We start from the raw sequence: 16,786 nt of genomic DNA, 5'->3' as shown, positions 1-16,786 counted from the left end.
CATTAGCCAAGGTGGCTGTATAGAAAATTTGGGTTCAGGAGAAAATTTCTTGGGAGAGGGATGTTGCCTTAATGGCCTGCTTTTGGGCTTCCTGGAGGCGTCTGATTGTCCACTTTGGAAAGGAGGTGATGAACTTTTGTGCTGATTAAGGAGGGCTGCTTTTTTGTCCTTAAATATACACCTAGTATCAAACCCTGGACTGTAGACAATCACAACATCCATATCACCCTGATTATGGAATGTTGTTGCTTTTCCTCTTACTCGTGTATGTTCCTTTAATCTGTAATCTCACCCACAGTGGCATGCAAACACAAATACTGTGTGGTGTAGTGGTTAGAGTGTCGGACTAGGACCTGGGAGAGCGAGGTTCGAATCCATGAAGCTCACTGGGTGGCCTTGGGCCCAGTCACGCTCTCTCACCCTAACCTACCTCACAGGGCTGTTATGAGGATGGAATGGACAGAACTGTTCATGCTACTTGGAACTCTACTTGGAGGCAAAGCAGAATATAAATGCAGTAATACATAATTAATCCAGTAGCAACAATATAGTGAATCAACTCCCCATCTCTTTGTGCTTGCATGTCTCTGAAGCTGCCATCAATTAGTGCAGAGCAGGGCTAGCCAGCATGGTACCCTCCAGATGTCGCTGGACCACAACTCCCATGGTCTTTGACCATTGACCATGTTGGCTGGGACTGATGGGAGTTGTAGTCCAGCAGCATCTGAAGGGCACCATCTTGACTATTGCTGGAGTAGACACTGCTGGTTTAGATGGACCAACAGCTTGACTTTGGCATATGGCAGTTGATTTGCACAGCTGCCTCTTAGCTGCAACATCCATCCAGTCACATGAATCGGAGTTTTATGGCCATGGTCACAGTTCTACTATATCAGGTATTGGATCCCCGTGTTCACTATTTATTTTATAACTTACCTGTTCCCCACCTTTAAAGGAGAAGAAGAGCAATATTATTTGTTGTTGTTCTTGTATTTGCAGAGAAAACGAGGTGCTAAAAGTACAGCTGAAGAAGTACGTAGGAGCTGTCCAGATGCTGAAAAGAGAAGGTCAGGCTGTGGAAGGTGAGTGTGGGGGAAAACGGCCGCTTGTGGCATTATTGACAGTGCTTCTCTTTGCTGGTACAAAATGCATTGCTAATGAATCATTGCCAAAATACAGTTTTGAAAAATACAAGATGCTCCCCATTGGTTAGTATGGAACATTTTAATCCTGTAATTTCACACGACATGGGAGGCTATTATCGTTCTACTATTTTTCGGTAAGTCTTGACAAAAGAGCAATTGATGGCTTATGCTCGCCGGTCCTGTGCATGTTGCGCAGGGGTGATAAGACAGCTTGCTTTTGTCTCTGTATTATTTATGTGGCGATTGTGGTTGGTGTTTCTTTTAGATCCATAAAGGAACCAAGGCCCTTTCTCCAACGGATGACAATAAGTCCTGCTTCTGCCTTAAGAGGTTTCTGTTTCTAGGGCAAAGTTGAGGAATGATTCCTTTAAAGCTCATTCCCTTTTTGTGCCCCCCTCTTTTCTTTTAAACACTCCTTTGTGATCGCTTGGAAACTATTTAAGATTTACAGAGAATTGTGGCTGTATCCTCAGTTCTGGGCTAATGCACAGCCTGCGCAAGTGTTTGTTTAGGTACTGTAGGCTGGATACAGATTTAGTGACCCACACTGGCACAATTCTACATTTTTTTACCATCTCCTCCACTGGGTGGAGTTTGATTCATGAGGAACCCCTGATTCTCTGGAGAGTCTTTTTGGAGGATGCAAGACTGCAGTGAGGAGAAGGGGACAGAAAATCCCCATTGGGTGAACAGATTTTTGCTCTCTCAACTCTAGATTCAATCTTAGAAGTGGCCATCCAGGTTTTTGGCTGGGGCCAGAAGATCAGAACATGTTACTCCAGACTTTCAGAGTGCTGATGGGCACCTACACAAATCCTTCAGCAACTAAGGCCCAGGGGCCGGATCTGGCCCAGTCACCTTCTAAATCCGGCCCACAGACGGTCCCGGAATCGGCATGGTTTTACATGAGTAGAATATGTCCTTTTATTTAAAATGCATCTCTGGGTTATTTGTGGGGCATAGGAATTTGTTCACCCCCCAAAAATATAATCCGCCCCCCCAAGGTCTGAGGGACAGTGGACCGGCCCCCTGCTGAAAACGTTTGCTGACCCCTGTCCTTCAGCATTCATCTGAGGCCCTTCTCATGGAGTTCCTCTGAGGGAGGTTCAGAGGCTGGCAGGAAGGGAGAGGACCATTTTTGGTTGTAGCTCCCCAGCTGTGGAATGTTCTCAGTGAAGCATGCCAGAAAAACCATGTCTCAACTAAGCCGCCTGACATTATAGGAAGATGTGTTGAGATGCCTTTCATTGAGGAAAGATGAGGATGAGGAGAAGGTTTTCCCCAGACCTGCACACTTCATGCCTCATACTGGGGAGAGGAGCACCAGGAGGACCTCGTCTCCTGATCTTAGAGCATGGGCAAATCAATGCTGAAGATGCCTATTGGAGGCCTACAAACAGGACCTGGGTACAAAAGCACTTCCCACACGTAGGATTCCCAGCAACTCCTCATACTGCCTCTGACAGTAGTGGTAGGACAAAGCCATTATGTCCAGTAGCTATTAAGAATCCTAGGCATGGAAACCAGCAGAGAAGTGTCTTCTTTCAGGCTCTTGGGTTGGATCCAGAGTAATTTTTTTGTTTTTTTAAATATCTCATTGACTTGGGACAAGTTAGCTGTGACTTGGGTTTCGGCCCATTAAAATCTGTCCCCTCGACACATTTTGATTTTCAGTAAAATGTGTTCTTCCCACTCCTCAGGTTTATTTTTATTCTGGAAGTAAATTGGCTGGAAGTGAGGGCTGGGTTCTTTTGCTGTATAGAATAACTGGCTGAAAAGAGAGAACTGGTACTTTTTAAACACACACACACACACACACACACACACACACACACACACACACACACTTTCGATGGAGAAAATTAAATCTCTTGACAGGCGGTAAAAAGCCTTTTAGTACTTTTCTAGTGCTTTAAACTGCGGAAATAAGTTTTCCATTGGTATTCACAGCTTGAGCACTTATGGATTGAGGGTTCTCTAAGCTCCTGGAGGAATTAAGTAACTTAATTCCTGTTTGTAAAACAATTTAAATCAATATAGTGATGTGATTCTTCTTGCAAGTATCATGGCCTGATTTTTTAATAAGAAATACGTAGACATAAATTCTATTCATGAATTTTCCTTGTAAGTGCACTCATCTATGCTCCCATAGCCCCCGCAAACTTCCTACAATAAACACTTTTTCCTGAAAAATCATATTTGGTTTTTTTGACTGAAAGTTTAAAGATTAGAGGATAAAATGTTTCAGCAGTTTATGTATTGCCATCATTAGTCTCTCACATAATTTATTATTATACAGCCACATTTATAGCCCTGCATTAAGCGTGAGTTGGCTGAATCACATTCTGCTGTTATAATGAGAAATTGAGGCGTGAGGAATAGGTTCTACTGCTTATGGTTAGAAAATAATTCATCAGACTGATTTGAAATTTGGCAGTGTACGATGTGTAAATCTGAGAATGGCCCATGCTGAATTTGGGATCGAAAGGATAAGAAATTGGCTATGCTTAATTCCAAGTAAAGACATTTTTAATTTTCTTATATTTATCTCACCACCTTTCTTACTTCCTTTTAGCATTTGTATTCCATCTTTCATCCAAGGAGGTCACGGGGGTGTGCAGTATTCTCCTGCTCCTCAATTAACCCCTACAACAACCCTATTGAGAGGCAGTTAGGCTGAGAACCCTGGGCTCCCAGATCCTAGACCAGGGGTCAGCAAACTTTTTCAGCAGGGGGCCAGACTATATTTTGGGGAAAAAATAAAAATGAACGAATTCCTATGCCCCACAAATAACCCAGAGATGCATTTTAAATAAAAGGGCACATTCTACTCATGTAAAAACACGCTGATTCCTGGACTGTCTGTGGGCCAGATTTAGAAGGCAATTGGGCCGGATCCTGCCCCCGGGCATTAGTTTGCCTACCCATGTCCTAGACCCACACTCAAACTGCTACACCACACTTGCCGTCTTCCATCATGGAACCTAAAGGGGTCTTCCATCGCAGTACTATATTTAGAACCGCTTAGCTGCAGCAAGGTGATGGATGGTCTTGTGTGTCTTCAGATGTTAAGGCTGAATAACCCCTTCGCCTACTAGCACAGTCAGCTTGAGGCCTGGTCTGTGAGAATCTTACTTAGAAATAGCAAGCATTTTCATGCAACTTATACTTCCAGAGGCTAAGCTAAGCACCGCCTAGCAACCAAATCTATTGACTAACTTGACCAGAAAAATGCCTTTTTAATAGCGGCTATAAGCATGCTACAGTCAAACCACAGAGCCTAGGACTTGCCAATCAGAAGGTTGGCGGTTCGAATCCCCGTGACGGGGTGAGCTGCCATTGCTCGGTCCCTGCTCCTGCCCACCTAGCAGTTCAAAAGCACGTCAAAGTGCAAGTAGATAAATTAGGTACAGCTCTGGCGGGAAGGTAAACGGCGTTTCCGTGCGCTGCTCTGGTTCACTAGAAGCGGCTTAGTCATGCTGGCCACATGACCCGGAAGCTGTACGCCGGCTCCTTCGGCCAATAAAGGGAGATGAGCACCGCAACCCCAGAGTCGGCCACGACTGGACCTAATTATCAGGGGTCCCTTTACCTTTTTACAAGCATGCTACACGATTAATGAGTAAAAGCACATACCAGAGCTAACAAAGCAAGCCATATCCCCAAACATACAGTATAAATGGGAGAAATCTTTCTGGGGAAACTGTCCCAGCAAAGTCATTCTGTTTGTTGAAAGCAAGCCATTCTCAGCACAACGCGTTAAATCATTCCTAGGATTTCAGACTATGGATGGTAAATATATATACTGATAAATGTGAGAAAGACAGGCTGAAGTCAAGAGCACAGGAGGTCATTGTGGTTCCTTCCAGATGTTGGGCTACAGGTCCCATCATCCCCAGCCAGCATAACCCCGATTAGATTAGTGATGATGGGTGTCGGGCCAGCCATTACAAGTGGCACTTCTTTAATATAAAATAAAGACACAGAGAGCGAGTAATATTCCATAATAAGAGAGAGAGCTCATTGAGACTTCTCCTCTCCTCCGATCACTTTTTATTATCCTTTGTTCTGTCCAGCCGCATGGCTGCATTCCAATGTCTCACGTTACCTCATCCGGTCAAGCTTGACACTCCCCTCTCCTTGTAAGGTAATCATTGCCCAGAGGAATGTCAGGGGGCACCCTGCAGTATTTACAAACCTCTGCCATGGCTTTATGACTCCCACATGCCCTCTTTCTTTATATTTTAATCAGAGCCATATATATCAGTACCAATGGTTATGTCGAGAGCGATAGGCGACTCTTGTGAGACCGGAAGCGGGCCGCGGACTGGAGAACCATGCAGTACATACAGAAATTAAAGAAGGAATACATTGTATATAGCAACACAAAATAATGCAAATAACTACTATAATAATCACTATAATCAATAAATGTCGAAGCCAACTTCCATCCGGAAGCCAAGAATATAAGAATTCTGATTCCAAGCTGCATGGTAGGCTTCCTTTCTAGTTTTTAACCATGCACTGGTATGCACTGGTATTGGTCACTGTATGTTCCTGTAAGAGAACAAGAGCTATTAAACATGAATTTCAAAGTATATTGACAGTTTGGATATATGCCCCATGATTCTTTCCCCTCTTTAATTTGAAAACAAATGGGGGCAGGCATACACACCCAACATTTAGAAGCATGCAATAAACTGGTAAACATAATCATATCTTCTACAAAAATATTATCCCTCCATATCTTATGATAATTTTCACCCCTAAAAGTCTTATTCAACAACACTGTTCTTCTAGTTCGAGAGTGGCTGAGCCGTGGATGCTGCCAGCCAGAGTAGGATTCTGATGACAGCGGCTTGCCAGCTGATAAGGTGAAATATGGTGGTTTCAACTGGACTAGATCGTCTGCTTCTCTTCCTTGTATAACGGTGCAGCAAAGGATGGCAAGGCAAATGGTTAGGAAGGCAAACACTGCCAGATGCAGTTCGTGTTCAGCACCTCTAGGTGGCGCATGCGGAAAGGTTTCGATGCTTCATCCATAAAATGCTGACAAAGTGTAGGGGAGTTCCACATGCTGTGAGGCAGGACAATCCACTGATATCGCTGGTTGGGCTGCAAATTGTTATATACTGGCAACGTAAAAGCAAACCGTTCCTGTCTGCTGGTGTCAGAAGTGGGATGAAGACAGTTCAATGTGGCCGAAAGTCAATTGTTCAGAAATAAGCTGTTCAAAAACAAGCTGGTGCTGCGGATTTTTCTTTTGGTGGAGGCCACCGTTCTTGTCTGATTGAACCCCACCTAGACTGGATACTGGTGGGTTCCGGGATTTTTCTCATTGCTTGTTGAGCAGCAAGAGCAGTATCTCTCAAAAATATCTGCAGCAGTGTGGCTTGTACTGAAGCCTGAGCAAAGGGGCCATGCCCCATCATAGCAGCCATCACATCTGCGAGGGTAAGATTAGGATTATTCCCTCTTGCTTGTTGTAGTAACGCAGGAGCATAAGAACCACAGGCGATTTCCCATTCATAAGCAAACAATACACCAGCTGATGGGGGCAAAACTGTACGTGCCAAAAGCTTGATGTCATCTGGCACCAACAGTTGGGCTTGAGTTCCTGCTGGAGCACCAGCAGGGGGCACAATAACAGGGAATGCCATAGTATCCTGAGATAAGGAACAGGCAAGGACTGCACGTTGAAAAGGGGTAGCTGGTTCTGCTGCTGAAAGAGCAGGGTCATTCCCAGCCAGACCATGGTATTTTTGCAGGATTGGGTCCTCTGGTGAGGAACTGTAGTCTGGAGGTTTGGGGTCTGGAGCTGCTGCTGGCAGCAAAGCAAGTATTGGAACAGACTCTAACACAGCAGACTCTAACACAGCAGGCTGGATTAAGGAAGCTGGAGGTTGTGTTGGCAATGCAGCCAGGGAGGTATTTTTTGGTGATAAAGAGCCCATAGCATATCGAACCTTGCACCAAGCATTTAAAATCCGAGCACTACTGCTGGGGAGCCCATGAAAATGTTCACCAATCTTGTCCCAATGTTTTATTTCCCATGTTCCATTCAAAGGGAAACAGGGACAATGTTCATCAATAGCCAGAATGAGCTGTATCACATCACCATCAGGAACTTCCAATTTGTTGGAGGAGAGGAGAAATTTCAAGTCTCTTAAAAATTTCTGTTGTGGAGAAGATAGGGAGCTACCCATGTCTCTAAAATCTTGATAAAAAAAAGAAGAAAAGGGATCGGACTCACCCTGGGATCTTTTTTAAGATGCTTCAGCGCTTTGCAATCCTTGCCGGACGTAGGGGGCCGATGATATCCACTGCTTGGATCGAAAATCCTCTCACAGTTTCTGTTAGAATCCTCTTAGTCTGCCTCAGACTGTTTGCTTAAGTTGCTTCTTTTTTTCTCTTTTAAAAACCTCAGTCGTATTTATTATTCAGCCTCACACGGGGCACCACTTGTCGGGCCAGCCATTACAAGTGGCACTTCTTTAATATAAAATAAAGACACAGAGAGCGAGTAATATTCCATAATAAGAGAGAGAGCTCATTGAGACTTCTCCTCTCCTCCGATCACTTTTTATTATCCTTTGTTCTGTCCAGCCGCATGGCTGCATTCCAATGTCTCACGTTACCTCATCCGGTCAAGCTTGACACTCCCCTCTCCTTGTAAGGTAATCATTGCCCAGAGGAATGTCAGGGGGCACCCTGCAGTATTTACAAACCTCTGCCATGGCTTTATGACTCCCACAGATGGGAGTTGTAGTCCAACAACATTTGAAGGGCTGCAAGTTGGCTATCCCTGATCAAGAGATTGCATCAAGTGGCTTGACTTTCCTGTCCCTGCATGGCTTTGACTTAGCGCTTCATTAGATAAATGTTTTGAAGCACTATGCGGTTGTTTTTTGGTGTACTGATTTGTATTAAAAAATATTCATGAAAACGATCCTTTTAAGCTGCTTAAAATACAAAAAATTATCCTTCATTAGATACTGACTTAGTGTAATTACTGGTGGGGGGGAGGGGAGGGGAGAGGAAAGAACCTTGGCTAGCTATATTCTTCTGTGTTACAATTATGTAAATGAAGGAGTGATAGGAATAGAAGCTGTGTGGGTTGGTCAGGTTTTGCACAAGAAAAAAGGGGGTGGTGATAGAACGATAGTTTCTAAAAATGAACGGCTCTGCGCCATGCCTTCTGGTTGTCTTTCATCAGCTGTGGGTTACATTTCCATCACTGATACTAAGAATAAATTTGAGCTGCATATGTTTTATAATACATATGGTTCCAAAAAGGATGTTTTGTTGGAGGCTGCTTTATGTAAGGAAAGAGCTGAATTACTACAAATCTGCATATCTATCTATCTATCTATCTATCTATCTATCTATCTATCTATCTATCTATCTCTATCTATCTATCTATCTATCTATCATCTATCTATCTATCTATCTATCTATCTATCTATCTATCTATCTATCTATCTATCATCTATCTATCTATCTATCTATCTATCTATCTATCTATATCTATCTATCTATCATCTATCTATCTATGTATGTATGCATGCTGTTGCTGCTGCTATGGAAGTGGTATAGAAGGATCCACAATTTTTGGCTGGCCTTAACGCAAATGATGATCTCGGCACTGAACAGCAAGGCATGTTCTGGTCTGAGGCCAGGTTCTAGGAAGAAGGTTGCAAGGCTGGCCAGAGGTTTCAGGACCTCGGATAGCTCTGAGCAAGCCACTTGATCCAGCAAAGGCTGAGAGCGGACAGGCTTTTTAAAGCCTCTGCTACGCAGACTACCTCTCCCATGCTCTGTCCTGCTTCTCATTATGATGTTATATGATGGGCAGGTTAGATGATGGGCAGATGGGTTGTCCCGCCTACCTATCACCTTCCCTTGCACATTGCTTTCCATGCACTCAACAGACAGTAGGTCGCCAGGCACTTGGGAATCACAACGTTTGACTTAGTGTTTGCATGTGAACCAGGCCATTGGCTGGGTTTTAAAGGTAAAGGTAAAGGTGCCCCTGCCTGTACGGGCCAGTCTTGACAGACTCTAGGGTTGTGCGCCCATCTCACTCTATAGGCCGGGGGCCAGCGCTGTCCGGAGACACTTCCGGGTCACGTGGCCACCGTGACAAAGCTGCATCTCGCGAGCCAGCACAGCACATGGAAACGCCGTTTACCTTTCCGCTAGTAAGCGGTCCCTATTTATCTACTTGCACCCGGGGGTGCTTTCGAACTGCTAGGTTGGCAGGCGCTGGGACTGAGCAACGGGAGCGCACCCCGCTGCGGGGATTTGAACTGCCGACCTTTCGATCGGCAAGTCCTAGGTACTGAGGTTTTAGAGAACTGCAAAAGCAGTTCTGCAGCTCACTTGGTTGGAGCATGGTGCTTATGTGGCCAAGGTTGCACGTTCAATCCCAATTTCCCAATCTTTTAGCATAATTGGACGGACCGCTTCTTGGGCCCACTTTATCATTGAAGCCTTTATTTTTTAAGCTCTATTGTCCTTTAGTTTTTAACCTCTATTGGAAAAAAGTTATGTACAGTCATATCTCGGGTTACAGATGCTTCGGGTTGCGCGATTTCGGGTTGCGCACCATGCTGAACTTGGAAGTACTGGAACAGGTTACATGCACAGAAGTGCCGAATCACAACCTGCGCAGACGCGGCGCTGCGGGTTGCGAATGTGCTTCCTGCACAGATCACGTTCGCAACCCGAGCGTCCACTGTACTTATTAGTTCTGGGTGCTGCTTATATCCGATTGCATTGGAAATCTTTAACCAGTCCGCTTCAGATTTATATACTGTATTTTGGCAAACGGATGCCGTTTGATGGTTTACTGTATGTTTCCGAGCACAATTCAAAGTGTTGGTGCTGACCTTTAAAGCCCTAAATGGCCTCTGTCCAGTATACCTGAAAGAGCACCTCCACCCCCATCATTCAGCCCAGACACTGAGGTCCAGCGCCGAGGACCTTCTGGCGGCTCCCTCACTGTGAGAAGGAAAGTTACAGGGAACCAGGCAGAGGGCCTTCTTGGTAGTGGCGCCCGCCCTGTGGAACGCCCTCCCATCAGATGTCAAAGAAATAAACAACTATCTAACGTTTAGAAGACATCTGAAGGCAGCCCTGTTTAGGGAAGTTTTTAATGATTGATGTTTTAATGTATTTTTTATCTTTTGTTGGAAGCCACCCAGAGTGGCTGGGGAAACTCAGCCAGATGGGCGGGGTATAAATAATAAATTATTATTATTATATTATAATGAATTTGTTATAATATCTTTATCATTAAGATGAACTATTTATTTGGATTGTCATATTGGGCTGCATCTGACACTAGTCCTGCCCAGAGGGTTGCATCCAAGTAGACCCATTGAACTTAATGGGTGTGAGTTAGTCATGTCCATTAATTTAAGTGGGTCTGCTCTTGAGTAAAACTTCATTGAATGCAGACCACGATGTTTTGAAATGAATCAGTGTTTGGGTTGTTACTGTGATACTGATTTATATTTTCTGTTGTTACGGGAGCCGCTGTGGGCACAGTTATGTGGGAAAGCGACATACAAACTGAAATAATAAATACACGAATAAACAAAGAATATAAGATCCCCCTGGTACTGGCATTAAAGGCTTCAATCTTTTGCAGTTGCTCAAATAAAGGTTCACAAAACATTTTTGAGGTAAATAGAGGGATGTTCAGGTTTCAGAACTAAGCAGGGATTTGAGCCTCCAGTTCCCACATCTGAGCCCACCATGCTAGCTAGCTGCCGCACCGCAGTTCATCTTTGACCTAAATAAAAACAAACCAAGAGATTTATTCAATTTTACTTAGGTGTCACTCAAATGACTTTTTTTTAAAAAAGAGACTTAATAATTCCTTTAGGCACAACAGCTCAGAACTAATATTATCATTTGGTGGATGTCAAATCATCATAATAAAGCTAACAGTTATCTTCACTTGAAGCCTTTTTAATTTATTTGGTAATAAAAACCCCCCACAATATATGTTCAAAGAATGAGTTCATTGCTGAATTAAAGTGGTTCTGCAGCACGTGGACGGAAAACTTTCTAAGACCGCAATTACATTTTAAAATTTCAGTTTAATTGTTTAGCTATGCCTATTTAATCCATTATAAGCATTTCTTATGAATATACATAACCTGAATATCAAATACTTAGAGATTCCCTTCCTTTGAAGACAGAGGATACAGCTTCTTTAAACTGTGAAAGTGCCAGGCTTAAGGAATCAAAGTATAATTCTCAAGTCATTCGCAGGCAACTCCAAAGTCTGTGTGTCTCTGTGTTTTTAAACGGAAAGTGATACTTATCCGTTTTATAGAAGCAGATAGATGTGTGCCAAGGAGATGGGATTGCGAGAAAGAATACTTTCCTGCTGGATCAGACTAAGTGCCAACCTAGTCCAGCATCTGTTCTCACAGTGACCAAGATGTCTATGGAAAGCGCACAAGCGAAACCTAAGCACAACAGCACTCTGCCCACCTATGGTTTTCAGGACCTAGTGTACAGACCTGTTAAGGTCTTTGCCAGTATTCTGCTCTACTTTTTGTAAGCGAACATTAGAGTAGAGGTTCCCAAACTTGGGTCTCCAGCTGTTTTCGGACTACAGTTCCCATCATCCTTGACCACTGGTCCTGCTAGCTATGGATTATGGCATTTGTAGTCCAAAGACAGCTGGAGACCCAAGTTTGGGAAACCCTGCATTAGAGGGTCCCTTAATTCTCCCTCTGTCTGTCCCTCCCTCGCTCCCTCTTTTTGCTTCAAAACATTAAGATGGTTAAAAATTAAAGAAAAGGGAAAGGGCCCCTGGACGGTAATGTCCAGTCAAAGGCAACTATGGGGTGCAGCGCTCATCTCGCTTTTCAGGCCAAGGGAACGAGCACCATCAGGAACAAAATCGTTAACTTAAAGCTCTGTTTTTCCCCTTCTCTTTCAAAATACCCTGCATAACATAAGGCTAAAGAACATGTTGTAGTTGTGCCACTATCAGCTGTGTGAAAACTGTCGAGTCCAACGAAAAGGGTAATTGCCGTATTTTCCCGTGTATAAGACTAGGTGGTTTTTTTACCAAAAAATTAGGTTTAAAATTGGGGCTCGTCTTATACACAGGTAGCGTTGAGGGGTGTTTTCTTAATTTGGAGTCCCCCAAAACAGGGACGTCTTATACACGGAAAAATGCGGTATATAACATGGGAAATTTCAGGGTCTTTTTGCCCTTAATTTATGCTGATGTGTTGGATGCTGGTAGTGCTTTGTCTTAAAACCCTCTTTCTTTTTGTTGTTGCAAATGACGAGGAATGCTGGAATAAACCAAAACTGACCCACTAATTTCCTTCCATTTTATTGCTGGAGATGAGATCTTCTATGTCTAAAATATCATATTAGTTTAGTTCTTAAATTGATCTTTTGAAGTAACTTGGGTATGGACAGATGGGGCAGTGGAATTCAGTCTTTTTTACACTTGGAAGTTTGCCAGGAGCTGTTTCCCTGACATTCTGGCGAAAGCTGTATTCATCAGGGATACTAGAATTGTGTGGCTCACAGAGATTTTCAATTTCAGCCCTGCTCCATCATAATTAATATGTTAGTTGTCAGTAATCTTCTTTACCTTCTTGCGTTGTCCAAAGAAAAGGTCCTGATAAATAGACCTTAGAACATTGTGCATTTTAGGATTTAATGTAATTGCAGGGAATGGCTCAGAATAAATCAGATTATTGGGATTTGGATTTTCACATTACAAGGAAAGATACGGTTGGTGGCAAATATTTGTTTTTTCAAAACTTTGCTGGAAAAGGAGAGAGAACATCAGCCTGAGATCTAGATGAAATGTGTTTCTAATTGGGGTAGGTTCAGTGCTTGGCCATACGGGATGCTACTGTTAATTGGGAAACTGGGGAACAAAGCCTGGCTCTTTCAGAGACATTTGTTTGCTGGAGGTGTAAACAAGACTTCTAAATTGAAATATATGGCTATTTATTGCATTTATATTCCCGCCTTTACTTTGAGGAGCTCAAGGCGGCATACATTTTCCTCCCCCTTCCCCCTTTGTCCCTTGCGACAACCCTGTGAGGTGGGTTAGGCTGAGAGAGATGGTGACTGTTCCAAGGTTGCCCTAGGAGCTTCATGGCCAGGTAGAGATTTGAATCCTGGACTCCCAACTCCTAGTCCAACACAGCAACTGCTGTGCCGGTAGCTCCCATGTCTGTAGCCCTGAGGCCTCTAGTTCCTTTTGTTCAGAGGAAAGTCATGTTGAATGGTTTCTTTAAATGTAAAGGTTCAGCATTGTTCCACTCGATGTGTATGTCTTTAAGGGGCCAGAGCAAGGGCCAGAGCAAGATAATGAGACCCAGCTTTACAGCTGTGAAACATAGCAGGTGCTGCTGAGTTGTATTTGATTAAGGTGTGTAGGCATTTGGGTGTAGTATATAAGGAGCAGCACCTAGCTCTCCTATTACCCTGGGGGATGGCTTGGTGCTTAGGTCATGTTGATGTATTTAGTGTAAATGGAGTTTTTGTTTTTGTTATTAAAACCTTGTTTAAGTTATTTTTGAGTCCCTTTTTAATGCATGGTCTCCCCAGCAAGCTCTCTGCAGCGCTACCAAACTGCAAATAGCCAACAAGTCATTGTCAGCTTCACCATGAAAGACGAAACAACCACTTGAAGTGGAAAGGAAACAGCTATCTTAATCAACCTTAAATAATAATAATAATAATAATAATAATATAATATATTTATACCCCACCCTCCCAGACCGAGACCGGGCTCAGGGCGGCTAACACCAAATATATAAAATACATTAAAAACACAAAATCAAACGATTAGTTTAAAATACAATTTGAATCACATTTAAAATCACAATAAAATTAAGTGGGAACCCATGAATTATAACCGTAGTGGTAAGGAATTAAAATTTCACCAGGCCCGGCCACTCATGCTGGTCCCATATGGGCCGATAGAAATAGCCAAAGAGGCCACTTAACATACAGGGTCCCATAGAAAGAAGGGGTCAGGCCTGGCAGAGCAGCTCCATCTTGCAGGCCCTGCGAAAAGATGTCAGAGAACAAGGCAGCTGCTGCATCTCTCCCGACTGCATAGTTGCAGCATCCCAAGTCTTGGTTTCTTTGGTTATTGCCAGCTTCATCAATCTGCTTGGGTTGGGGGAGTGGACAAAGTTTTGTCTTGAGTTTAATTTTTTTTAAAAAAAAATCTTTAGCTGACCAATCACACCAGTTAATTAGTTTACAAACCCATTGGTGGCATTCAGCTAAATAATTGTGCAAGCAGAACAACTTCCTCTTGCACACCATGATTCCCCCATCTCCTTTCCCCACATGTGCCCTGTGCCATCCCCAAATCTGGTCTGGGACCTCCAGAAGAGACTGTCTTAATGGGCAGGCAAAAATCCTTGCACTGATGGAACGCTCGCCTTAGGGCTGCTTTGAATACTGTTAGGAGCTCGGCCTACACTTGAGTAGGACCCTGGTAGAGACACATGCCTGACTGGCATGTTCTCTCCCTCCTGGTCGATTGTTTGGGAACTTCAGAAGCTTTCTTCAGCCCGAACATCACAGCGACCGATGCCAACCGAAACCGGCACACTTAGGGATCAGCAGAGTTTGGGCATCATGCGTAACAGACCTCAGCAACTCAGCATTTTGGCTAATCTACTTTATTTACATATAAACACACACGGAACACTGCAACGTGGCTCCCTCTCTCTCTAGCATCAGACAGAAAAGAGAAAAAGAACAGAGGACAATAGTCCCACTTCACGGAACACAGTAACACAAACATCCTGTCTCCATCACTTCCCACTCTGTGGAGTCAAAACATACGCCGTCATGTGATAGACAAAAATCCCATGACTGCAATCATGGAGCAGGAATTCTAACAAATCCCTATGTCTAGTTAGCAAGCCATCCTCTATCAAGTCTGACTTTTTGTCCATATAGCCCTAAGGTTCCTCAGCAAGCAGGGAACATAGATGGAGACCTCTCCCATCCCCCTGCTACCTGATGGTTTTTAATGGAGATGCCAGAAATTGAACTGTGGACCTTCTGGATGGAAAAGTTGTCCTCCGTTCACAACACTGACTACAGTAACATGTCCTCTGCCCTGATTTATTACCCTTTCACACACAAAATTCCTTGGGAAGGTGGTGTTTGCATTTTGTGCGTGTGCAATATGTATAACCACGGGACACTTCTTCTGGCATGCCATATATTTATTTAATTGAACTCCTGCCTTTTGCCAGAGGCTAAGCAGAGATAACGAAATGTTCTTAAAATCTGAGAGCCGGTGTGGTTTGAAGTCTTGGAGGAGCGGTTGGGTAATAATGCAAGCAGCAGGTTAATTATCGAGTGATGTTTTCCATGTACTTCTCTTAACGCTGGAAGGGAAGGATTAATTTTTAAAGCAGTAATTTTATTGCAAACTCTTGGATTTGGGAGGTTGGTGAGCGCAGCTTCTGCGTCTCTTGCTCTTTCCTCCTCAAAATAATGGTACAGGATTTTATAACACCGAGGCGAGTGGCTTATCACAGTGTACACGGTGATATTTGTGTTGTTTCGCTGTTGTTGCCAGACATTTTATCAGTAGTCTACCACATTGCCTTAAGAGTTTTTGACTTCTTTCCTCTGAGGACCTCTCCAGCTGCTGGGTCAGCACAGCCGATCTGAGTTGGCACCAGCTGGCAGACCTTACATGGTTTTATTATGTTGTTTTCCTTATGGGAAATATTAGTCCATTGCTGCTTTTGGACAGCAGTGATTTTATGTGGTACAGCTGACTTGAACGTCCCTTTACAAAGAACCCTCCTAATTTACCACCCTGCTTCCTTTGCAAATATGCTTTTAATCTCTTTACGTTCTAGAATGGTATTGAGCAATTGCTTCTTTGGAAGTTAGGTGTGCCCAAGTCCTGTGGTGACCAATGGCAGACGAGGGCATGCTTTAGCGCTCAACAGTCGGATGTTAAACAAGTTTACTTGGAAGTCTCCCTGAATGCAAGCAACGTTCCTTCCCGGTTGGGGTTTTCTGAAGCGACTGATTTGCATCACCTAAGCCTTGACCTGGATGGTGCTGAATTTTGGAGAAAGCTCACATTTCCCCTAGAAATGCTACATTTCCGTAAGATCGAAACCAAACCTCCTGGTTGCGCAACTGCCTGGTATAATTTGGAGTGACAGATACCCCGTCAGAAAGGAACAGCTGGAAATGCCGAAATACTTGATAAGACATGAATAGGTAAAGGTAAAGGGACCCCTAACCATTAGGTCCAGTCGTGGCCGACTCTGGGGTTGCGGCGCTCATCTCGCTTTATTGGCCAAGGGAGCCAGCGTACAGCTTCCGGGTCATGTGGCCAGCATGACTAAGCCGCTTCTGGCGAACCAGAGCAGCGCACGGAAACGCCGTTTACCTTCCCGTCGGAGCAGTACCTATTTATCTGCTTATACTTTGACGTGCTTTTGAACTGCTAGGTTGGCAGGAGCAGGGACCGAGCAACGGGAGCTCACCCCGTCGCAGGGATTCGAACCGCCAACCTTCCGATCGGCAAGTCCTAGGCTCTGTGTTTTAACCCACAGCGCCACCCACATCCCTAAGACATGAATAAG

At 43.9% G+C, this 16,786-nt stretch overlaps 1 protein-coding gene across 5 annotated transcripts in view; it reads left to right on the top strand.

Moving 5' to 3' along the window:
- Positions 1-16,786, top strand: part of SNX29 (sorting nexin 29) — a 205,153-nt gene that overhangs the window by 47,329 nt on the left and 141,038 nt on the right. For all 5 annotated transcript variants that reach the window (XM_028705264.2, XM_028705266.2, XM_077918489.1 and 2 more), the window contains one exon: positions 1,000-1,082. In XM_028705264.2, coding sequence (XP_028561097.2) covers positions 1,000-1,082 — 83 coding nt within the window. The remainder of the gene's footprint in view (positions 1-999; positions 1,083-16,786) is intronic.

This window comes from Podarcis muralis, chromosome 14, assembly GCF_964188315.1.
Source record: "Podarcis muralis chromosome 14, rPodMur119.hap1.1, whole genome shotgun sequence".
NCBI classification, from domain to species: domain Eukaryota; kingdom Metazoa; phylum Chordata; class Lepidosauria; order Squamata; family Lacertidae; genus Podarcis; species Podarcis muralis.
The sequence above is the reverse complement of the archived record's forward strand: the minus strand, read 5'-3'. Positions and strand labels throughout refer to the sequence as shown.